The sequence below is a fragment of the Phycodurus eques genome, chromosome 19, assembly GCF_024500275.1.
Source record: "Phycodurus eques isolate BA_2022a chromosome 19, UOR_Pequ_1.1, whole genome shotgun sequence".
Classification (NCBI taxonomy): domain Eukaryota; kingdom Metazoa; phylum Chordata; class Actinopteri; order Syngnathiformes; family Syngnathidae; genus Phycodurus; species Phycodurus eques.
The window spans coordinates 12,041,461-12,066,271 of NC_084543.1; the positions used below are offsets into that span (position 1 = coordinate 12,041,461).

The 24,811-nt window shown below is 44.8% G+C and overlaps 1 protein-coding gene across 1 annotated transcript; it reads left to right on the forward strand.

Moving 5' to 3' along the window:
* Positions 1-1,294: 1,294 nt before the first annotated feature.
* Positions 1,295-24,236, forward strand: tnrc6ba (trinucleotide repeat containing adaptor 6Ba). The gene is given in 23 exon segments (XM_061705832.1): positions 1,295-1,566; positions 3,459-3,548; positions 4,489-4,510; positions 4,828-5,265; positions 5,346-8,228; positions 8,453-8,614; positions 8,813-9,009; positions 9,207-9,281; positions 9,718-9,921; positions 10,083-10,202; positions 10,374-10,499; positions 13,053-13,220; positions 13,368-13,475; positions 13,608-13,752; positions 13,755-13,802; positions 14,314-14,481; positions 14,668-14,814; positions 15,544-15,687; positions 16,004-16,093; positions 16,184-16,387; positions 19,893-19,960; positions 20,100-20,239; positions 21,921-24,236. Coding segments are annotated over 22 exon segments (6,261 nt in total). The 5' UTR covers positions 1,295-1,566; positions 3,459-3,491; the 3' UTR covers positions 22,468-24,236.
* The last annotated feature ends 575 nt before the right edge of the window (positions 24,237-24,811 follow it).

The window sequence follows — 24,811 nt, forward strand, 5'->3', positions numbered from 1 at the left end:
CTTTCCAGGTGTCTCCAGGATCACAGCGATGTGGTCCAGTCTCGTGGGCTCGTGGATGCCAGTTTGACCTTTGACGATGTGTTTGATCAAGTTTGCCTTCACAGTACAGAATTTTTTTTCTGAATAAACATTCAAAATGTAAAGAGGCATTAACGTGATTGAAGGGGGAATTAACAGCTATAGCTTTGGAGTCACTGAGGTGTATGGCTTTAAATTAGTGGAGCCCCACCACCTGATCGAACGCATCCAAAATGGCCTTCATGCCTCTTTTTGCAGCAAGGTCATAGGCTACACAGAAAGAACACATTTATAGTACTGCACTGTATAAAGTCTTTGTGCCTGTTTCAGGGAGTCACAAGTTTAACTATCCTTGCATGTAGAATGATAAACTTTATTGTCATTGATGCAGAAACAATGAAAAGCAGTTTAGCAGTCCCGCATTTAGCAACAAGAATGTACAAGCACGCCAAACAATAAAGAGTACTGTCAAACAACAAAACCTGCTTAGACCATGTATTATTATACTGAATAGTGTGATCTAATATGAGTAAGGGTACGGTATGAAAATACTATCGATCTATTCATTTGCTACAGCACTTATCCTGTCCAGGGATGTCAGCTAGAGCCGACCCCAGCTGACATCAGGTGAAAGGCTGACTCCTCTGGATTCGTCATAAATCAATCACAGGGCACATGGAGAGACAGGCAACGGTTCATATAACGGTTGTATTTTTTCAGTTGTTATCATTAGTTAATTTAGCATTTGTTTTTAGTCAGTTGCCAGTGTTAGGAAAGCTGTGGGAACACATTGTTTTAATAGCATAAAAGCCTTGGTTTAAAAAATAAATACAAAATAAATGTTTTTCTATTGCATATAGTTGACAGTAAAAATAAATATTTACTTTTAGTAGGACTACTTCTGAAAACATTTCAGTGTTTGTACTTTTTTTTTTTTTTTTAACTTTAATCAAGTACATAAGTCGAATCAGTACTTTGACTTTTACCAGTCTTTTATTTGTATTTTTTTTTTTTACACAACTATCAGCATTTTTGAGTTTGACTCTGCCTCTTTCCTCCTCTGTCGACTTTCCTCCAGAAAGCCTGCATGTTTTCCTTTCCCCGGCCCCTACAAGAAAATGTAATCTTTGTTTCAGCAACTATCTCGAAGTTTATGAAGGTCAAAAAGCGTTTTTGATGCATCCTTCCCGATCTCAACCAGCCAGTCAGAGAGCTTCCACGCAGCTGCCTGCCACTGGCTGCTGGCCATTGGCGACTTTTCATGCTGAGCAGCAAAATGGCCGCCCGTCTACCGACTGACTCCACAGTGCTTTGAAATTGAACATTTCTGCATATTCTGCTTTACTCGGCAGCAACGATAGTACTTCTTTACTAGCCAGTGGTATGTTGCGCGTGTGTTTTCATTATAGTTCACTTACTTGACGTATCCGCTCAGACGTCGCTGTTCTTGTAGCTTCGACGAATGCCTCAGAAAGCTAAAAAGAAAAAACGCACTGAAGCACTTTAGCTAGTTAGCACGCTAGCTTTTCCTTATATGTGACTGCTGAGGTGAGTATCTCAGTGTCTCTTGGTCAGTTTTATTGTATTGTCTAATGCATGCAGATGCAAATTCCCTAACCACAGCGTTGTCTTAATTGTGTCTAATGTCTCATTTTGTGCTCAAACTAACGCCATGTAGCTGTCATGGGTAAATTAGCGTACCCTGCTAACGCTTGCTATCATTAGCTCGGACTATGTTTTCATATTCAGAGGTTAACATTTGCTTCACAGGAAAGTGCTTTTGCTATAAAGGGTATTTATTCACACTATACATTTAGTTACCGCAAGTGGGTGTCAACTGATAAATGAGGTTTCTTTCAGTTTGAGGAGCTATGCAAGTAAGAAGATTCCACCCACTCTTTTTAGCCACCAGCAGAAGAGTATGCATTATGGCTTTTTTTATGCCTGTGAAGGAATATATACATCACATCAGCCAGATCATATTGTGTTTTGTTGAGGTTAGTCGGTATTCTTTATCACTAAATACTGTAATATCGCTTGTCTTTACCGTCCAAGCACCGAGTCGTTTGGGTTATGTAGCTCTGTGACATTAGCAAGCTAAATTCTGCTCATGCTACAATGACTGGAAGGTTAACAGGTAACGCAGTATCATAATAAGAGTGATTGGACACATTTCGTTTAAACAACCAGCATGGGCTTTGTGTTGTATTGTTATGTGAGCGGGTTTTATTATAGTAGTCCTGGCTTCTGGGAGTTTTTGCAATACTTGAATTTTAATTTTGCAACCCTCTTGGAATCAACTTCTTAAACACCTAACCTACAATTCTATTAAAACATGCTGGCAATTTTTTGCCTTGAGTTTGTTGTCACATTTCTCTGGGGGCAATTATACATTACTCGTGCACTCACTGTAGTAGTCTCGCCACGCTGCACGATTTGGATATCTGTTGTTAACCAATACTGGCCACTCATGCCAGAGTAGCATCTGCTCCATTTGCACACTGATTGAGGAGTATCTGCAACATTTGCACAATCAACATTGTCCCAGATTATTGCACTACTCGCTTGAAGTCTCGGCGCCCTTTGCACAATGGTCATTGCACTGGACTATTGTAATATGAGTCTTTCGAACTGCTCTAAGTGCTAGAGGACTCTGCATCTTTTTGCACAATTGTCCCCAAAAATTTTTTGACCGGCATTACCAGATAACTAGCTCAGTGACTGTTTTTTGTCAGTCTTTATGTCTCAAAAGTGTTCTATGTTAATTGACTGTCTGCTGTCGTACTAGAGCGGCTCCAACTACCAGAGACAAATTCCTTGTGTTTTTGGGACATACTTGGCAAATAAAGATGATTCTGATTCTGACAAGCACAATGTTTGAAATGGCCATTGGCGTTTAGGCAGTCAGTGATTTGTGCTTTGTTATCCCTACATTTGTCCTTGGTGCCATTGTATACCACTGTACCATCCCTGGCATTATTTTGGTGCTCTGTTGTTGTACAAATACTGTAGTGACAGCTGCTCCTGAATATTGATGCACAACGAAAAGGACAAAATCACATCTAAAGATTTTGTTAGTCTCTTGACAAAATGACTCGACTGAGTTAATGGACTCTCTTCTTGACTGTCTAAACTGGTTGAACTCAAAAGTGGGATCAGTTTATGCCAGTCTACGTGCTTATGATGAGGATAATTACAGTTTGTGGCCTCTATGTAAAGCATTATTCTTAGCTCTGCCACCTGATGTCTCATTTATCCTTTAAAGTCCACTGAACTGCGACTCTTCACGTGTGTGGTCTCATGCCTGTGACGCAATGGGATATTGGCCGTTTCTGTTCCTTTAGGCTTCAGCATCTGTGTGCACGTGTGCAGTTCTGAATACAATCCAGGATTTAACTGACCAATTTGCATACTTTTAATAATTCTGCCTATCCTTCCAGAAGAAAGGATTATCACGACCGGAGCAGTAGTTCATGGAAGACAAGAAAAGGAAAAAAGAAGAAAAAAGGAAAAGGGAAGCCTCTCAGAAGGTATGTTCACTGTTTCATCATGTTTTGATCACAGCATTTATGAAACTCAGCCGGCTTTGCTTGTAGAAGTGCTATCATAAAAAAAAAAAAAACACGTATAAAGAGGACCCTCCGAAGTTGATTAATACTCATTCACTGCCATTGACGGCTTTTGAATTCAAATATCCTTGTTAACATGGAGGACTGGCAGTGATTAAGATCAATTCAGTGACACTCGTGTTTGTTCGGAAATGTATATATCTTTTAGGTTTATTGTCATGTCATAAAACCACAGGTTGTCATAAAACATTTAAGGACAATCCTCTTTAAAGACAAATGACAAAATTGCTGTCACGGATACGTTACGTAGGTGCCACACATCTAATTTCTTAACCCATTTAACTTAAAAAAATAAAATAAATCGGTCTTGACCACAATATGTTGGTATCACCTGAACATTATTTTAATATATTGTAAACCTTATCTGATTGAGAACCTCAGAACTGGGAATATACCATTCAGTGAGCACCCTGAGCAGTCAGATGTGCCTTGAAACAGAAATCCTCTGGTGCCAAATCTTAGACTGTATGGAATTTGATGTGCAACTGTGAAAACACCTTGCCTTTTGACCTGCATGGGTTTCTGTCGGTTGAGTTGGGTATATATTTTTACAGGTGCAGATGAGCTCATGCCCCAGGTGTGGAGCATGGGTGCACCGAACGAATCGAGTATCAGTTGTGTCCAAAAACTGATTTTGCTGCAATTTATGTTTGACATTGTATTTTTCCCATTACTGAAATAAGCTTTTTTGGTTTTATCAGCTAATGTCAGTGCAACTAGGTGGGCAGTCAAACAAATAGTGAGCCAGAGGAATGATTTGATCAGGTGAATTGAGGTTTGATCATAGCACCTGTTGCAATTTAATGGAAAGATTCAGTAATGTTTTTTTTTTTCTTTTTAGGTTACAGAACAAAAGAACAAAGGTAAGCCGTACAATGTATAAAAGGTGACGTCAGATTACTTTGAATTCAAACCTCATCTGGTCTCGTCATATTTCTTCTATCAGATACCATGTATCTACAGTGTATTGCTCTGATTTTATTTATTTTTAATTTTTTTTAACATTTGAAAATATGCATGTTGGTAACGAAAATAAGTATAAAAGTAGTATCGTCAACTTGGTTGCATCCTGTATTTTGTGTTCAGCACTTTTTTGTTTGTTTTTTAAATGTAAAGATCTATTTTGTTTATTAACTGTGTATAATGCTTTCTGCTGTTGACTCCTTGCTTTGTCATTCAGTGCTAGATTTGAGCAAGCAGGCGTCTGCCCATCCTCCTGCCACTCAGAGCAGCTCTGCCTCCCCCAGCCCTGGACCCACCCCCTCTGCATCCCCATCCCTATCCACTTCAAGCTCTGGCAGTGCTGCCGCCCAGTCACAGGGTGGTAACAATGCCAAGCGCCTCGCTGTGGCCAACGGACAGCCCACCTCCACCACCAGTTCTTCCTCTGCCACAGGCAGCACAAGTGTTACAGGGAACGGGAATACAAGTAGCGGAGGTGCGGCCCAGGCACCTCAGCAGCAACCTCGCTATATGCCTAGAGAAGTGCCGCCGAGATTCCGCTGCCAGCAGGACCATAAAGTGCTACTGAAAAGGGGTCAGCCACCACTGTCCTCCATGCTGCTGGGAGGGGGAGGAGGAGGGGAAGGCCCCAATGCAAACATAGCTGCTGTACCAGGTATGAGTTACTCAGCGTTTGGTTGGAAATTTATCAATACATGAAATTCCCTTTTATAATTAAGTCTTTAATCCTTTCAGATTCTGGTGCAGCTCCCTCCTCATTGGTCCTCTCCTCATCATCAGTTGCTGCTTCTACCACTACTTCCAATTATGCAAATTCCATGTGGGGTGCAAGCTTAGGCAGCCAGGCCTCCTCTCAGGGCAGGGAGAAGGTGATTGTAGATGGGAATGACCTGGAAGAGTGGCCCAGCATTGCTGGAAGTGATGGTGGAGGAGCTTCTTTCACTGTGGCTGGAGGGGGTGGCAGCGGAAGCAGCAGCAGCAGCAACAACAACGGGATGCCTGTGACCAGCACTAGTGCCTCTGGCAACCAATCCTCATCCACTTCCCTATTCTCTTTGCCCAATGAATGTATGCAGTCGTCCAGTAGTGTGGCATGGGGGACGGCTGCCTCCCAGGGCCATCTTGGAGGAGGAAATGCAGTAGCTTCAGCTGGGCCTGTATTACAACAGTCCTCCTCAGTTTCCAAAGCTGCCGCTGTGCCAGGAAGCCATGATGCCAGTGGCCTCGTTGACTGCAGCAGTGGCATTCCGGGTGCCAACTTTAATCCAAATGCCAACCCTTCGGCCTGGCCTGCCTTGGTGCAACAGGATGGGCCTGGTGTTGTAGGGGAAGGAGGTCCATCCTCCTTCCATCACCAGGGCCCTGGAGGGACTTTATCTGCCAACAATTCTGCTTCCGTAGGGCTAAAGGCTGGGGCAGTCGGGGTGCTAGGGAGTCACCAAGCTTTGTCTGTGAATCAATCAAGTACTCATCAGCACCAACTTCACCAAATGCAATCCAGAGACAGAGAGATAGGAGGGGGGACGTGGGATAGTGAATCAGCGGGACCAAAAATTGCAGGAGAGGAAGGAGTTGCGGGAGGAATGGGAGGTGGTGGAGACCACAATCTTACTTCCTCATGGAGAGGCCAGCCCTCTTACCCTGCATCTAACTCCAAAACGGGTGCCTCAAGGACTGATGGATGGGAGGGCAGAGAGGGTGGCATGGGGGCATACAGAGCTGCTGAGGGGGATAAGGGGTCATCGGGTTGGGGTTATCCGGGGCCCTCTAGCGGGGTTAATACTTGGGGTAGTGCTGGAACTGGGGCAAATGATAGTCAAACTAGGGAATCTCAGGGAGGGTGGGGGACATCAGGAGTAGAAAAAGGGGCTTCTAGTGTTGATTGGGGTGGGAATTCTTCTGGCACTACTGGAGCTAGTCCTGGAGATGTCACAGGAGGAGCCTGCAGCAGTAACAGCAGCAGTAGTGGATGCAGCACAGCTGGCAATCCTCCTGTCACCTCAACTGCTATGAACAGAGCTTGGGACAATCAGAAGGGAGAGGGGGATACAGGGGAATGGAGTGAGGGAGGACATGGAGCAAGGGGAGGATCTTTATCCAGTGGTGGGAATTCCAGAAGTGAAAGGGAAACTAATGGCAGCCGTCCGCGGCGTCCGCCACCCGATACTGATGCTGCCTTACAGAACCTGCTCAGCCGCCCTGATCTCGATCCGCGGGTGCTATCAAACACAGGCTGGGGCCAAACACAGATCAGACAAAACACAGCTTGGGATCTTGATAATCAAGCCGAACACAGTAAGAGTGCACATTCATCAACCTCTTCAAAACACCCAGCTTCTCTGGGAAATTCTTCTCAGTATTCGTCTGGACCCAGAATCCTGATTGGTGATTCTAATGGTCCAGGGGTCCACCCTCCCTTGCTTTCATCTGCTGGCTCCTCTGGAGAGGGCTGGGAGACCAGCAGCAGTAGCAGTAGCAGTGGTGGGGCCTCTTTATCTGGAATCGCACCACCTCCTTCAGGCCCCGCCATGAGTAACCATGGTGTCTCGCAGTCTGGTACAGTGATCACAGCAGGTACTGGTGGTGGGTCAGGATCACTCGGACATAACCAGCAAGGAAAGGCTACTGGTTGGGGTGCAGCAGGAATGGGTGCTGTGGATAATCAGGAGACCAAAGGGTGGGGTAGTGAGGAATGGCGAACCAGTAGAGGAAATGGGGGTGGTTGGGGTGGTCTGGGGCAACAAGGTAACCCTGTGAGTACAGGCTGGGGAGGAAATGAAGAGAGGGGAGCAGTAGGGTGGAAAGAAATGGGTGGGGACGGGCGAGGAAGTGGATGGGGCTCAGGGCAGAAGGTTGGGCCAAATAGGGACTGGGGTGAGCAAGAGTCCAAATCAAATAGCAGCGGTGGGGGGTGGGAAGACGAACTGAAGAATGGAGGCAGGAACTCAGGTGGGGACTCAGGTGTGGGTGGGTGGGGAAGCTGGGATGAGGATCCTCCACGGAGATCCTGGGGAGTGGGTGGCACCGGGGCAGGAGGGAGTGGAGGTGTTACTGGGTCCAAACCCCATCAAAGCTGGAGTGGAGGAAATAAAATGCACCAGATGCCAAACAGCCAGTCAGGCTCCATCACAGGCCTACAGGCACAACTGCAACAGCAACAATCACAACCCCGCAATCAGCCTCCACAGCTGCAGCAAGGATTGGACCAAGGGGCTATGCAAGGGGGTGGCGGGAGAAAACCAATCTCTCAAGCCCAGAACCAAAGCTCAGGCTGGACCTCAGGGCCCATCCCTGCTGGTCATGGATTAGGTGGAAGTGGATCTGAACCGAGTGGTTGGGAGGAACCTTCCCCACAGTCTTTAAGCAGGAAAAATGAAATAGACGATGGAACATCAGCATGGGGAGACCCAACCCATTACAACTACAAGCCGGTTAATCTGTGGGATAAGAACAGCACCCCGGCTGGTCAGCAGCCACATGGTCAAGGTCAGACTCAACAACAACAACAACAACAGGGACCTCCACCTTCGACACAGCAGCTAAATAGACCTGCTGCAGGACCTGGAGGCAGTAGGGACTTCAACACTGGTCATGGACAAGGAAAGGCTGCTCCAATAGGTGAGATACCAGCAACTGTCTGTCTTGTATAAGGATGATCATGATAACAGTCAACTGAGGTTGCTCACCAATGCTATATTTGTACTCCAACAAGAGTCCAAGAGAGTTGCTTGTGTGTGTGGGTGTGTGGGTGTGGGTGTTTGTGGTTGTGTGTGTGTGTGTGCATGTGTGTCTGTCTGTCTGTGTGTGTGCGTGCGTGTGTGCGCGCGCGTCTGCATCTGCAGGTACCTCAGGTTGGGGTGGTACACCTCCAGCTAGTCCCACAGTAGACAATGGCACAACTGCCTGGGGAAAACCTACAGAGGCCACTTCTGGCTGGGGGGAACCTGATGATGCTGGGGGGAAAACAGGCTGGGGAAACCCTCCTCCCAATCCTATCAAATCTGGTTAGAATGTACAGTATATAGTGCACAGAAAAAGTGATACACTTTAATTTTCGGTACTGTTCACAGTCAGATGTTAATTTTCTCTACAACAGGTTGACCTTAATATTTAACCAGTAAACTTGAAAATAAATGTCAGTTCAATTCATTATATGGGCGCAGTGTGATGACAATATGGACTAAGATTAACTTCTTCAACAGGATCAAAGTCTATGCAAGACAGCTGGGGGGACAAAGAGGGCTCTGTGACGGCTTCACGTCACTCGAGCTGGGAGGAAGAGGAGGAGGGCGGGAGCATGTGGAACAGCACTGGCTCCCAGGGTAGTGGGTCGTCTTGGGGACAGGGTAGCAATGGTGGCTGGGGACAGAGCCACAATGTCAAGAAGCCTAGCAACAAGGTGGGTTACCCGGGTGAAACATTTATCTCATCAATGTTAAGTCACTGTCTTGGATTGATTTTTCTTAATGTGTTCATTATTTAGTCCTACTTTTTAAACCATAGCCCTTCTTTGTGTGTGTGTGCGTGTTGTTTTTACTCAATCCACAAAGCTATCTTGTTAATTCTTCTTACAACGTGTAACTCATTCTTATTTAGGGGCCACACAAGGTTGGTGGAGGAGATTCCTGGATGAGCCCAATAAACAGACAATTCTCTAATATGGGGCTGATGGTAAGGCATTTAAAAAATATATACACACAGTGGTACTTGACTTAGGAGTGCATTTATTGAGGTATGAGCCATTGCTTGGTAAATTTTTGTTTATCTGTTTTTGTTTTGCAAGTGAAGTGAAAAAACACCTAGATAAATAATTTCAAAACTTTTTCCGCATTTAATGTGACCTCTATTTGTACAATTTGTGTGTTAACTGTTTGGTAACGTTGGAATGGCCTCCCAGTGCACATCAGATAGTGCCAGACAAATACTACAATACATGAAAGATGTTGTTTTTGTTCTTAATATTTTCTTGGAGGATCCATTTGGGATTAGCCTTTGAAGTTGGTAATAGTGGAAAATGAAGTGAAACACAATGATTTTAAATCACGAAATCTGGCATTTGAACAGGAGAGGTGTAGACTTGACGTTTGATGACTTTTGTGTTTGACAGAATGATGATCCGAGCGGTCCGAACATTGACCTGCCTCCAGGCACTCTCCAGGAGAAGAAGATGGATATGGACAAAAGATCCATGGGAATGATGGATTACAATGGCGACATGAGGAAAGGAAGAGGGGGAGGAGGCAGCATGGCTTATCGTTCACCTGTTTCCAAAGAGGCAGCGCCTGGGGATGCTGTTTCTTTTTATGACAAGGTATTAGTTTATGTCTATATAATATATAATAAACATTCTTTACATGTAGTGTTTTCTTCCTCGTGTGATGGTCCCCCTTTCCTTCATTTCCTCCTTTTGTCACTCTTCCCCTGTCCCCTGTACCACTCAAATTCGTTTCCCCTTGGCTGTCACTTGGGCAGACCTTGCTTTTGAACAATCAGGATGGGTACCTTGGGGAGGATGGTCCTTGCTCTCTGTTTTCACCACCCACTGCCTACAAGCCCCATTCCCTCTTCAATCACACTGTCCCCTTTAGACAAGTAAGATACCTCCTCTTGTATCTGTCCTCCCATCATTACACGAGGTTCTGTGTAATTTTCTGTGTTCACATGGTAAACATGAAAATTTGCCTCTCCAACATAACTCTCAATTGTTTCACATTGGTCTTTCTGTGCTTTCTGCTAAATGTAATTGTCCATATTGGATCACAGGGTGGCCACAGCCTCCTTGGCAGTAGTGGAGGGATGTCTCAGCCCAGGCACCAGCCCAATGTTCCACCCATGAACCAGTCCCCAGGGATACGAGCACAAGTGCCTCATCAGTTCCTGTCACCTCAGGTGCTCTTACTTGTCGTGTGTGTTTCCATCTGTCTATCTGACACAGTTCCGACCTGTAAGGTTCCCATGATTGACTTGATTCAATCCAATTAACATTAAATTTGGATATACAGTGGACAAATTACATCTTAAAATTAAGCGATTGTTTTTTTCATGATTATTATTTCATTATTCATTATTGCCCCTCCTGGAAGCCGTCACCTTATCGTGGTGGAGGGGATTGTGTGTTCCAATGATCCTAGGAGTTAAGTTGTCTGGGGCTTCACGCCCCTGGTAGGGTCACCCATGGGAAAAAGGTCCGAGGTGAGGGACCAGACAAAGCACGGCCCCAAAAACCCCTATGACGAAAGAAACAAATGGATCTAGGTTTCCCTTGCCCGGACGCGGGTCACCGGGGTCCCCATCTGGAGCCAGGCCTGGAGGTGGGGCTAGAAGGCGAGCGCCTGGTTGCCGGGCCTGCACCCATGGGGCCCGGCCGGGCACAGCCCGAAAGGGTAATGTGGGTCCCCCTTCCCATGGGCTCACCACCTGTGGGAGGGGTCATAGGGGTCGGGTGCAGTGCGAGCTGGGCGGTGGCCGAAGGCAGGGACCTTGGTGATCCGATCCCCGGCTATAGAAGCTGGCTCTAGGGATGTGGAATGTCACCTCTCTAGCAGGGAAGGAGCCCAAGCTGGTGTGTGAGGTCGAGAAGTTCCGACTAGATATAGTCGGACTCGCCTCTACACACGGCTTGGGCTCTGGTACCAGTCCTCTCGAGAGGGGTTGGACTCTCTTCCACTCTGGAGTTGCCCACAGGTGAGAGGCGCCGAGCAGGTGTGGGTATACTTATTGCCCCCCGGCTCGGCGCCTGTACATTGGGGTTCACCCCAGTGGATGAGAAGGTAGACTCCCTCCGCCTTCGGGTGGGCGGACGGGTCCTGACTGTTATTTGTGCCTATGCACCAAACAGCAGTTCAGAGTACCCACCCTTTTGGAGTCCTTGGAGGGGGGCTGGAGAGCACTCCCGCTGGGGACTCCATCGTTCTGCTGGGGGACTTCAATGCTCACGTGGGCAATGACAGTGAGACCTGGAAGGGCGTGATTGGGAGGAACGGCCCCCCCGATCAGAACCCGAGCGGTGTTCTGTTATTGGACTTCTGTGCTCATCAGGGATTGTCCATAACGAACACCATGTTCAAGCATAAGGGTGTCCACACTCGTGAACACTTGTCTTGTTCACGAGTGTGGGAAGAACGGAACGGGAGATCGACAAGCGGATCGGCGCAGCGTCTGCAGTGATGCAGACTTTGTATCGGTCCGTTGTGGTGAAGAAGAAGCTAAGCCGAAAGGCGAAGCTCTCAATTTACCGCTCGATCTATGTTCCTACCCTCACCTATGGTCACGAGCTATGGGTCGTGACCGAAAGAACAAGATCCCGGATACAAGCGGCCGAAATGAGTTTCCTCCGCAGGGTGTCCGGGCTGTCCCTTTGAGACAGGGTAAGAAGCTTGGTCATCCAGGAGGATCTCAGAGTTGAGCCGCTGCTCCTCCACATCGAGAGGAGCCAGATGAGGTGGCTGGGGCATCTGATTCGGATGCCTCCCGGACGCGTCCCTGGTGAGGTGTTCCGGGCACGTGCCACTGGGAGGAGACACTGGGGATGACCCAGGACACGCCGGAGAGACTACGTCTTTCAGCTGGCCTGCGAACACCTCATGATCCCCCCAGAAGAGCTGGATGAAGTGGCTGGGGGGAGGGAACTGGGCGTCCCTGCGAAAATTACTGCCCCCGCGACCTCAGATAAGCGGTAGAAAAAGGATGGATGGATATTTATTATTGCTGGCATGGTGACCGACTGGTTCGCACATCTGCCTCCGAGTTCTGAGGACCAGGGTTCAAATCCTGGCCCCGCCTGTCTGGAGTTTTCATGTTCTCCCTGTGCCCACGTGGGTTTTCTCCGGGTACTCCGGGTTCCTCCCACATCCCAAAAACATGCGTGGTAGGTTGATTGAAGACTCTAAATTGCCCGTAGGTGTGAATGTGAGTGCGAATGGTTGTTTGTTTCTATGTGCCCTGCGATTGGCTGGGAACCACTTCAGGGTGTACCCAGCCTCTCGCCCAAAGATAGCTTGGACAGGCTCCAGCACGCCAGCGACCCTAGTGAGGATAAGCGGTACAGAAAATGGAATGGATGTTTTTTCATTATTAAAGTTGCCATATGAGTAATTTGATGGAAAATTACATGCAATTTGGAATTGACATAGCATATTAAGGATTATTTGTGCAGAGTTGTCCATGGGCACCATATACTATTGATTTTTTTGTCTTTTTCCACCATGTCAACAAACAAATTAGCTAGGATTACGTAATTGCTCTTCAAAACAACAATGACCATTTTTTACCGCTTGTTTCTGGAGAGTACATTGACTGGCTCATTATCTCTTGCAAATGAGAGCAGTAAAGTGAATCAGTGTTCATTAAGAAGCAGTAAGCTCACATGGGTTGCTGTTGGTTACAGTATTGAAGCATGTCTGTGGTAACATATGCATGCCTGTCATTGTGTTTGTCCCTCAGGTGCCAGGCTCCATGCTGAAGCAGATGCCCCCTCCCAGCGGGAGCATGGGGGGTGTTGGCGGTGTGGGAGGAGTGGCAGGAGTCGGCGGTGTGTTTCCTCCACAGCTGTCCCCACAGCATATTGCCATGCTCAGCAGCATCTACCCACCGCACATCCAGTTTCAATTGGTGAGAACGAGCACCGCATGTCTTTCAGAAAACTACTACAGGGCTTCATCATAAGTGTATCCCTGTATTTCATTTCTTTGCATAAAATGGAGGGCATAAGTGATATGCATTGCGGGTGTTTAAAAAGCTGCATCATCTGTGTGTTAGGCTTGTCAGCTCCTCCTCCAGCAGCAGCAACAGCAGCCACAACAGCAACTGCTGCAAAACCAGAGGAAGTTCACACCAAATGTACGGCAGCAAGCTGACCCACAACAGGTGCACACATGCGTTCTGCAACTATTGTTGGAATGTTTATTGACAAAAAAAAATTTCTAGCCTTCTTTTCTTGACCTTCACTGGCACCAGGCCAATGCTGACTTGTTTTTTGTATTTCGTGCATTTTGGCAGTTGGCCAGGATCATGGCAATACTCCAGCAACAACGCCAGCAGCAGCAGGTTGGGAGTTTAGGTAGCAGTGTCAAGCTCTCTCCCTCCCACCATGGTGGAAGTGGTGCCAAATTACATGGGGCTGATTCCTTGCCCCACCAGAACCTGCAGGATCTGTGGCTGACCTGCACCCAAAAACGCTGGGACCCTACTCTGGTGAGCAATAGTTGCCAAGCTTGTCAATCAAGCCATGTTGCATTTGTGGATACACTCATTTATATCCATGTCTTTATACAGTGAACCCCTGCATATTTGCTGTTAGGAATTTGTGAATTTGCATATTAACAGATTTGTTTTTTGTTTTTTTGGTGATCTTATGCTCTGTTGTTTGCTGCAAACCCCACCTTTGCTTTTTTGTGCTTAGGCAAAAGCAATAAAAGTATTGCTTTGGTGCTTACTACCTGGTGGCATCTTGGTGCCTAGGAACTGTGGGAGTGAGTTGAGTAGCTACATTTAGACAACATCAGTCCTAAACCACCATTTTGTGGTACATGTAAGCTGTTATTGTACAGTATAGACCAATTTGGGGGGGCGGGGTTGGGGCTGTCATTTACTCTGCAGGGCTTGGCCCCTATCCTCCCTTGAATAGTGGGGGGTTCACTGTATTTATGTTTTGGTTTAGTTTAATTAACAGAAACAATCGTCATGTTATTGCCTCTGTCTCCAGGCTTTAGTTCTGGTGTGAACCTCCCAGGTTTGGATCTGGGTGGCCCTGTGGTGGGGGGGCCTGGAGGCATAAAGGACATGGGAGGTCAGCAATCTCGTTTCAAATGGATGATGGAGGGGCACTCCTCCCTGGACACATCCTCACCTGAAAATGCATTCCACAAAAATGGTGAGATAAAATTTTTTGGGGCATTTGTCATTTTTTTTCTTGGGACAAAAAAAGGATGTGGGGAGAATTATGAATTATAATTATGAATTAGAGAATTTTGTGAGTTGGGTTAAAAGGGAACTTGCATATTAAGTGATTAGTGCAGCCATCTGGTGTGCAGTGGCGTTAATACAAACTGTCGTCCAGGTCCTGTCGCCCCCATGAAGATGCCGGGGGGCTCATCCTACTCACAGTACGACATGATTGTAGGAGACGCGCAAGGCAACACCAATTGGCATCGCACTCCTGGCAAGATGAGTACCAAGCCCACCACCACGTCCAGCTGGCCCCCTGGTAAGTGGTGACACGTTATGCAATCCTGTTGGACTAATGACTTGGCATGGAGGGTCTCAATGGAGTTGAGGTTATATGTGTGTATATTATATATATATATATATATATATATATATATATTATATACATTTTTTTTTTTTTTTTAAATGAGACTATGTAATTTTTCAAGAATTTATGAAACAGTTCCCAGGTGTATTAATTACTCTCTCTGACTTTCTTTAGTCAAAATACCCCAAGGATCAATAATTACAGAACACTTCTTACCCTCTTTTGACAGCCATGTTGAAATTAGTTTCCTGTCACCCTTACACTCTGTGTGAACCAGAATTTTATTTTTTAAGGAAAAAATGTGAAGGCCCATGAAGACAGTAAAAGCATCGATTTTATCTTAACTAGTGGAGCCAGTGTGTCACTGCCAAGTTGCCAAATTCCACTTTTCAGTTAGTGTGCAGATTTTAGCATGTGGCAAATCCGGCAGAATCATCACCTTACACAAATATACCTCCCTGTGACGTCCCAGTTGGTCCTACATATGAACGGCTAGCCTCCTCGGTTGTAAAAAATTTACTTGGTTTTGTGATTTCACACTTGATGGGTGGCAGTCAACCCAGAGATTGCTTGTGTACAAACAACTAAAATGTCAGGTTTCCATTATGTCTCCTTTTCAGTAATTTAGCATGTTTATTGTTGATGAGCATCTAATATTTCCTTTGTCTTCTTCTTCCTCAGAGTTTCAGCCTGGTGTTCCCTGGAAGGGAATAGATCGGGTTGACCCTGAATCGGACCCCTACATGACGCCAGGGAGCATGATGGGAAACACAGTCTCTCCCGGGCTCAATGATACTGAGCACCAGTTGTTACAAGACAATACTGGTTAGTATTGAACATCTGCTTTTGGTTGTTGCACATCAGCTGGTGTATGTATTTTCTTGGTTTTATTCTGCAATTCCATAGTGCTAGACTTGGCCTGCATCAGGCCTTTCTAAAACAAAATGTAAGATAAGTACGTTACTTTTATTTAGAAAGAGGTGCTTTTATTTTGAACACATCTGCGCGCGTCGCCATAGGGAGTAAAACGAAGGTTGTTTGTGTTTGTAATTGTATGTTTAACTAATAGCTCACCCCTTCAATTAGCCAAAATATGGAATTCAACACAAACAAGTCCAACATCAACTATTGTTTGTTGCAGATTCCATCCCTCCCCTAAACACCTTACTGCCTTCACCTGGTGCCTGGCCCTACAGTGCCTCAGATCCCCTAAACAACGCACACAACTCAGGTAAATACAAACACACACACAGCCTATGACTGAAAGTCTTGTATGGTCCTTTCAAACCTTCAGTCACTTCTCTGTCTCCTATTTTAATAGCAAAGTACACAGACTATAAGACTGGCTGGCCCCCCGAGCCCATCGGTCACAAGTCCTGGAAAGCCAGTCGTGGCAGCAGCCAGGTGCAGCTGTCCCGCCCACCTCCAGGATTAGCCAGTCAAAAGCAGATATCGCCTACCCCGTGGTCAGGCGGTGCCCCTCGACTGGCTGGCAGAGGATGGAGCAGTGGCTCAGGCACCGCTTGTAAGCTACAAAGGCTTTTGCCTCCTTCCCCTTAAATTGTACTTGTTTGTTTATCCTGCTGTAGTACTACAACACAACACTTTAAGTCAGTCTGTATGCCAGTGATTTTGGAGGAATGAATAAGGCACATACTCACACTAGACCATTCAAACCGTGTCGGACTTGGCTGAGATTCTCTCTCCTTCTCCTGTCCCTCGCTGGCCTGCACTCAGTCTGTTCTTTAACCATTCATTCAGGTGTGACATCAGTTAATTATGCAACATTGCATTTTGTTTATTGTGCAAGTTGGCTTTTGTCATGAATAACTGCTGAAAGCAGCAATCACATTCATTTACGAGCATGTCAATTTTATTTATTTAGCGGCAATTCACAACAAACGATATATCGAGGTACCTTGTAAATGGAGCAGGTCTAGAACCATGCTCCTCACACATTAAGAAACTAACTGAACCCCTGCCTGCACAAGCACAAAGTGAAGGAGGCAAGGAAAAACTAAAGAAGCCTCGAACAGTTTCGAGACTTTTGATGTAGTGTGTGAAACATTAATTGTATTAATAATACGATGGTGATTAGCAGTGTTAATTGGATTATTGCTAAATTATTACAGCAGATAATAGATATAGAGACTTTCAAAAAACATTTTGGGATAGTTTTACCCTTCCCACATGCGTTAAACATATTTAAACCTTTTAAAACACACATTTGAAAGTATTGCTTAGCACCTGTTCTTACCCTTGCTGTCTAGAAATGGAAGACTATAGTGTAACAGACTCTCACTCACACTGTTCTCCAAATAAGAGGCAAAGTGTGCTTTGTCCCACTTGAAGTTTACTGTAAAACAAAAGAGGATTAAACGTATATTTATGCATCAAAATGTTCAACCAAACAATGTAATTTTGTCTAACCGAAGTCTACTAGCTTAATGCTAACATATACATGCAAATCTGTCGCCTTTTCGGCCTTTCGCCATATTGGAAAGGTCGTCGTTACCATGAAGGCAACGGCGTGCTACTCGGCATGTTTACATTTAGACGAACAAAAACAACAGCTTTCATGTTTTGTAGTATTTGTCTGGCACTGACAGACAAATACAAATAGAAATATTCACACCCAAATGTGAATATTTCAGCCCACTTATAACTTGAGAAAGCACCTTACAGTAATTTGCAATGTAGTTTTGGCTGTGCATACACACACACAGCAATGCAGGAAGTCCTCGATTTACGAACGAGTTCACAACACCAATTTCCGCGTAAGTCGGATTTCACCGTTAAAGTCGGAATTTACGGCGAAATACTTCTGTTACGGGTATTGTCCCACGTGATTGTGACAACAAGCTCAGTGTGTGTGTAGGCATGTGCGTCGATGTGTGAGTGAGACGGGACTGTGAAGGAGGAAGAAGTGCGCGCTGGTGTGAGTGTGTAACAGTAGCAAGTGTAGTGACGGCGACCGGGGAAGAGTAGCGATTAGCGGAGGACCCGTTGACGTTGAATGTGCAGAGAAGCTAATAAAGCCATTAAAGCAGCAAATCGGTGCTGCGTGCCTTTATTGTTGCCACCCCCCAGCTCAGCTGTGCAACGAGAGAAGGGAGTTAACCCCTGCGTCTCCCGACCACGGTCAGGTGACCGTAGCAGGGAAGGTTAACACTTTGTATAAAACATTTAAGTAAAAAAATAAGATTCTGTACTTACCATTACTGTTGAGAGTGTGAAAAAAGGAGGGCGAAAAAGGCAAAGATACTCCCGCCGCACAAACACAGACAAGCACTATGCACTAGCTAAGCAGAAACACTATGGTGCTGGGACAAAATGGCGGACGAGGCACGGGCGTCATAAAGTCGAAACGTCGTAGGGCGAGTGCGTCGTAACTCGAGGACTTCCTGTATCTGAATTTGTACATTTACCTTTTATTTTTATTTTATTGATGTTCATACATGTGGTTAAAAAAAATCAGAAGATACTATTTACCCAGTACTAATTATTTCACTCTGTACTTTCTACTGTTAAATATAATAATTTTGGGGGACTACTTTTTACTTGAGTCACATTCTTATGAAGTAACAGTACTCTTAGTGCTGAGTGCAATATTTGCCTACTCTACCCACCTCTGGAGCGAACACTCTCTATTGCTACTCTTATGTTTAAGCAACATTTGTTCTCATCACATATGCCAGTGTCGTATTTGTTGCACTGGTCTTTTGTATTTTCGCGTCGGGGTGCTGTGGGTCATGGCCGTGGTTGTGGTCCCAGCGGAACCGCGAAGCACACGTAACATCGGCGACAAGAGCTGATCCGCTAGTACATCTTGTATTAATTAGGAAACGTGCCTACAATTATCAAATTTGTTTTACGGATGTTAATAGATAACTGTATTAAGCGACAGAGCGATGTTAGGGATAATGTCACAACACAGAATGAACAAACTTCAAATTCAGAAATGGCCAATAGAATTAGAAAATACTGTACTAATTTTCCTGGAGGATGCATTTGGGATTAGCCTTTGAAGTTGGTAATAGTGACAAATGAAGTGAAACAGTCAATGATTTTAGTCAATTCTTGTTCTAGAATGAGAGTGTTTAAAGAGGAGGATGCTATTCTTGTGGCACAGCTTGAAGCAGGCATCAGGTACAGGTGGAGATGGGCCTGGCTCAATTTGGAGGCCAAAACAAAAAAGCAATGAGGCAAATTAATTTTAATCTTAAATTTATACATTAACATGTACTTGCGGAGTGTAAATAATGTTTTTCTGCGTGAAGAAAATGTATTTTGCTTCATTTTACTCTCCAGTCTTCCAGATTGCTTAAGTTATTTTAAAATAAAAAAAGATTCTCTGCGGGGGACTGGAGGATCCCCCAGACCCTCCTACAATGTATTTTTTTTTGGTCACCTTTTTCATGCCTTTGGTGTTTGCATGTTTGCTATAATGTGAAATGCCATAGACAGGCTACAAGGAGCAGCAACACATGCAAACACTGCATAAAAAACAATACTCACTCATTACGCAGTGGGAGCAATGACTATTGCTAGAGATTAGTTGGGGACATTTTCTGCCTCTTCTTGCTTTTAATTACAATGTATCTCTTCCAGTAGACCTCAGCGCTGTCCGGCACCATAACACAGTTCTACACTGAAGCCGTGCAACTCTAAATTCGAACTTGTGCCAACAATGAACTGCACGATATGGCGTGGGTTTAGTGTATTGTATATTGTACAAGGTGTTGGTGATCATTTATAACTGACAAGGAACGATCACGTTACAGTAATTGTATGATGCATATACAGTGCGCGGGTGCAGGACCTAGCGTGCCCGAGGAGGGAAAGTATGCTGATCTTGAATTTGCATTGGAACATTCACATTAGCCAAAACAAAACAGATTTTAGCTGTCAAATTGGCCAAAACATGGCACAGATTGCCTGGTGTGAGTATCCCTTAAATCTCAGTTCAGTGGAATTGTGTTTTGAGGAAAAGTTGTAAAAAAAAAATAATAATAATTTTCTCGATAAAGGCTCGGCGTGGAGTGACGGCAGCTCTCGGGAAAGTTGCTGGTTGGTGCTCAGCAATCTCACACCACAGGTAAGCTCATAAGCCAATTGAAACCAATCGGAGTTGTTTATACACTGATTGCTGACCGACCTGCAGAAAAGCCGACAGTCAAATACTTTGAATTCACACCTTAACCTTTATTCCCTGTGCATCCCCTGTATTTCTGCAGATTGATGGCTCCACGCTTAGAACCATCTGCATGCAGCATGGCCCCCTGCTGACCTTTCACCTTGGCCTGACCCAAGGCAGTGCACTTATCCGCTATGGCTCCATACAGGAAGCAGCCAAGGCCCAGAGTGCCCTCCACATGTAAGACCAAAGACTGTTCTTTTGGTTTTAACTAGTGGTGCCAATGAAGAAAGAGAAAAAAAAAAAAAAAAAAGGCCCAAAATTGCATTTGACTTGTCACCAAAATAAAACAGCTGAAACACAATGATGTTATGATGCAAGTAAAACATTTTGATTACACCGATCTAATCAGCTTGCTCGGTATTTTATGCTGATCGGCTTTAATGTCATAATTCGCTGATCATTGATCGGCTCCGTAAAAGCCATTAACTCCGCGTTGCCATTGTGTACAGTATATTTGAATCCAAAGGCTAGTTTATTTTTAGCCTTGTCGCGTGTCTTTTGACGTAGTACTGTAAATATCTGACCGCCAATAAAGTTATTGGAAGAAAAAAACATGTCAGCGGTGTGGGACAAACAGCACGTCTGAGACAGACAACATGTAATGAATGCGTGGATCAGACTACAAGACAAATTTGGTCTTTCACGATTGCGCTATGTTAGGCTACTACAATAAAATCTTGTATTGTATTCGAATAAATTATATTTTTGGTTGGTTAAAGACTAATTATGAATACACAAGAAAAAACAAGCCATTTAACTTAAAAATGAATGACCAATTGTTATTTCTTAAATTCACATTTAGCAACAAACTGTTTTTTCATGTCTAGAAATACAGCGGCTGACATAAGTATTTAACACGTCACCATTTTTCTCACTAAATATATTTCCAAAGGTGCTATTGACATGGAATTTTCAACAGATGTTGGGAACAATCCAAGTAATCCATACATACAAAGAAAGTAGAACAAATAAGATCAACAACGCAACATATAAATACATTTCAGTTTAAAGTTAGCATTTTTTCTTAGCATTCTTTGCATTTCTTGTAAGTATAAAAAAATATAAAGCATTCATTAAAAAGGCTCTTGCGCAACTTCACTTGAGCAGCTAGCATTTTAGCATGTGACATTATAATCCTATAGGTTTGTGACTGCGTTTATTCGCCTGGACCAGACTAAACTAAAATTATGAAAATGAAGACACCTTAATACATTTTTGTGCAAACTGTGCCACTCTCAACCTTTTTTTTTTTTTCTTTCTCCCCCCACCGACATTACTTGACTTAAAAACATATTCAGGGTGCTTGATAAGCACTGTGAGATGTCTCAGCTTGACAATTAACTCTTTCCTGCCATTAACAGGCAGCTACTGTATACACAAATAATATTGTAATGCCCTCAGATGTGTTCAAGGAGGAAGAGAGTCGCAAATGCACTTTCAGTCGCTTGTTGAACTCATGGCCACACAAGAACATCACAAACGTACGAGCTGCTGTCGGCTACAACTCATGCTATAACAGCGTCTTATCCCAGACTGAGTTGTCCTTACGCGACCCCTGCCCGTCCTCTTAAAGGCGTAACACATAATTACAGCCAGAGTATCAAACTGGGACGACTGGCAGTGAATGAGTTATAAGCGGATCCCCGAGGCACAGAAAATTCCACGAGCATGTTTTGTATTTAAAGTACTCGAATTTCATGTTGTGTGCTAATAAGCAATTATTTAATTTCACGTCACAATCGTAGCTTCCGTGGCTTGGCCCAGCTTGGTATTGACACAAACATAGGGTTTTGAAACTGTAGATATTGAACAGATTTAGCATTTGTGGTTGTCAGCTGACTGTTTTTGTGTTCAACAGGTGTGTTCTGGGCAACACCACCATCTTGGCGGAGTTTGTGAGTGAGGAGGATGTGGCCCGATACATTACACATTCCCAGGCTGGAGGGTCAGGGAGCGCAGGCACCGGCTCTGGCACCACCCCTGCACAGTCCTCTGCGGTGGGGACTAACGGTAGCGGGAGCGAGCTTAGTGGTGCAGGAGGAGGAGGGAGCGCGGGAGGAGGTGGAGATGGAGGGTCTACAGCAGGGACGGGCGTACCCGTGGCAGCCGAATCCACGTGGCAGACTCTGGAAGGCACAGGCAGCTCATCGGACCAGTCTGCCCCCACCGCACCCGGCCTGGGCATCTTCTCGCAGTGGAGCAGCAACAGTGGCACGGTGGGTGGAACTGGGGGCGTGGAGGCAGGAAGGCAAGGTTTGTGGGGGGGTATGGGTGGTATGAGTGGAGCGGGGTACCCCAGTAGTAGCCTCTGGGGTTCGCCAGCGCTCGAAGATCGTCATCAGATGGGAAGCCCGGCCTCACTGCTGCCAGGGGACCTTCTGGGAGGGGGCGCCGACTCCATCTGAAAGGCCCGCTTGCCGTGATCATGTTGAAAATCATCGCCACAACGTCTTGCTCTATTTATTTCCACACACAAATGATGTGAATTGAAGCTACACTGGTCGCCCATCACACAGGCTACATGCAATACATTCTCTTAATTTGACACATAAAATCATCAACGTTCAATGAAGACCACAGTGAAACTTGAAGCGGGTGGGGGGGAAACCCTCCCAATCTGAACTGGGTAGTTCTGTCTTTTTACTCCACGACCCGATCACTCAGGCATGTACTGTAGACTGGCTCAGCCGAGTCCTACATGTCAACACGTTTAGCTCTCGCTGTTCTTTGTGTGCTACAGTTGTCTTCCCCACCACCTCCTCCCCCCTCCCGGCCCCTCCTTTCGTATTTAATGTCGACGACTTGCAGACTGAGCCTTCTTAGACCTGGTCTACTTCTCTCTTAAGCGCTCATGTTCGGAAGCTTGAAAGTGACAAAAGGATCTAGAGTGTGTTGAAAAACGGGGGACTACAGCGCCACACTATCAACTGGACCAGTGGAAAGGTTTTTAGAGAAGTAGAGGAGCATTTTTACTCTGAACCGACACCGCTACCTTTAGTGGAAATGCCATCAACATGGGGCCCAGGGTTAAAAAAAAAAAAGAGAAAAAAAAAACTAAACATTAGCCAAACTTGCACTATAATGCCTCTGGGGTTTATTGTTGACTCATCCAATAAAAATCCCTCCACAACTAGACACCGACCTTACAGGACGACTTGTAATGTTACATCAGCAGTGGCCTTGGCCCACCTGCCCACACACACATTCATACATACATACACACACCACTTTCACACTGCTCTTACGTTTGACAAGCAAACTCTTATCTCCTTGTGGATGTACATCAGTTGTCTCTCCGTTTGAAGAGAACTACGTGAAACTGTAGAGATCTCTTTGTTCCCCATTCAAACACTGACCTCGCTATTGTATAATTTTTTTTTTTTCTTAAAGAAATCAAGTTGGTTATGATATATTGTCCTGATGTTAATGATGACTTCGGTCACTTATTTACTCGCTGTTCAAGGTGCCCTCCTTGCCTGCCCTGTGTGTGCATGACAGGAGCGTTGACGGTATGACCGAATGGAGGATGAAGAACGTGACAATATCAGGAGTGTTTAAGCGTGTGTGTGCGTGTGTACCCGTGCGCGTGTGTGTTATTGCTACAATGTTGAATGTTTTTCCTTTGTCCATGAGAGATTCATCTGAGCGCGTATGCGTGCACTTGCTTTTGACACTTAATCTGCTTCAGTCAGGAAAGTGAATAAGGTTTATCTGACAGCTTGGCTTTTTTGAGACTGTGTGTTTGTACGAGCGTGCGTGACCACCAGACATTGTGATAGCTGAAAAGTTCAAAAACATTGGCACTATTGCATGTCTCTTAAGTTTTTTTTTTTTTTTTTTTTTTTAAGCAGCGTTTTGTTCATGTTCTTTTTCTTTCTGTCAAATGAAAATTAAGATCATCTGTTTTTAAGACGAAACAACCAACTGAAGGCATTTCTGTTAAAATGCCAAAATCCTACCATACAAAGCTCAGCTGGAAAGTGTTTTACAGACACGTTAAAGACAGTAGCTGTTATGTTTTACTGTTTGTTTGTTTTGATGTTATGTATCAATTTAAATTAAGTCAGTCTTTATCACTCCTGTTCAGGATGTTTTCATTTATTTCAAATGTTACAAAAAGGAGATGAAATTAATTTAAAGTGGAAAAGAACAAGATAATAAAGGTTCAAATGTCTTTTGCTTTTGTCATTTTTAAGTAGTTTTAATGTTTGCACTTTTTTGCCTGAATGGGCAAACTATTAAATTAACCTTCAGTGCTTGTTCAATTTTAACCTATAAGTCTTGTTAGTGGCCATTTTTTGTGTACATTCAGTGACAGTGCACTGCAAAAACTCAAATCTTACCAAGTGAGTTTCTTATTTCCAGGGAAAGTTTTATGCTTCTACTACATACCTTTTTGCTTTTATTTAATTATTTAGTATTACCTTTTTTAATCTTGAATTTCCAGTTTGTTTGTACAATGTGCAGGATGAAAAGCAATGTCAAAAATTTCATTTGTATACTTCAGTACCACCTTTTTTCTTAGCTTGCTAATAGTAGCCAGCAGAGGGCGATTCAATTCCCCCCCATCCATTTTCCAGACTGGGAGGAAACCCACGCAGGCACGGGGAGAACATGCAAGCTCCACACAGGCTAGGCCGGATTTGAACCCTGGTCCTCAGAACTGTGAGGCAGCTGTGCTAACCAGTTGTCAGCCGCTTCCATTTCTCAAATGTACTTATTTCCCATGGTCAGCTGAGCGTATCTAAA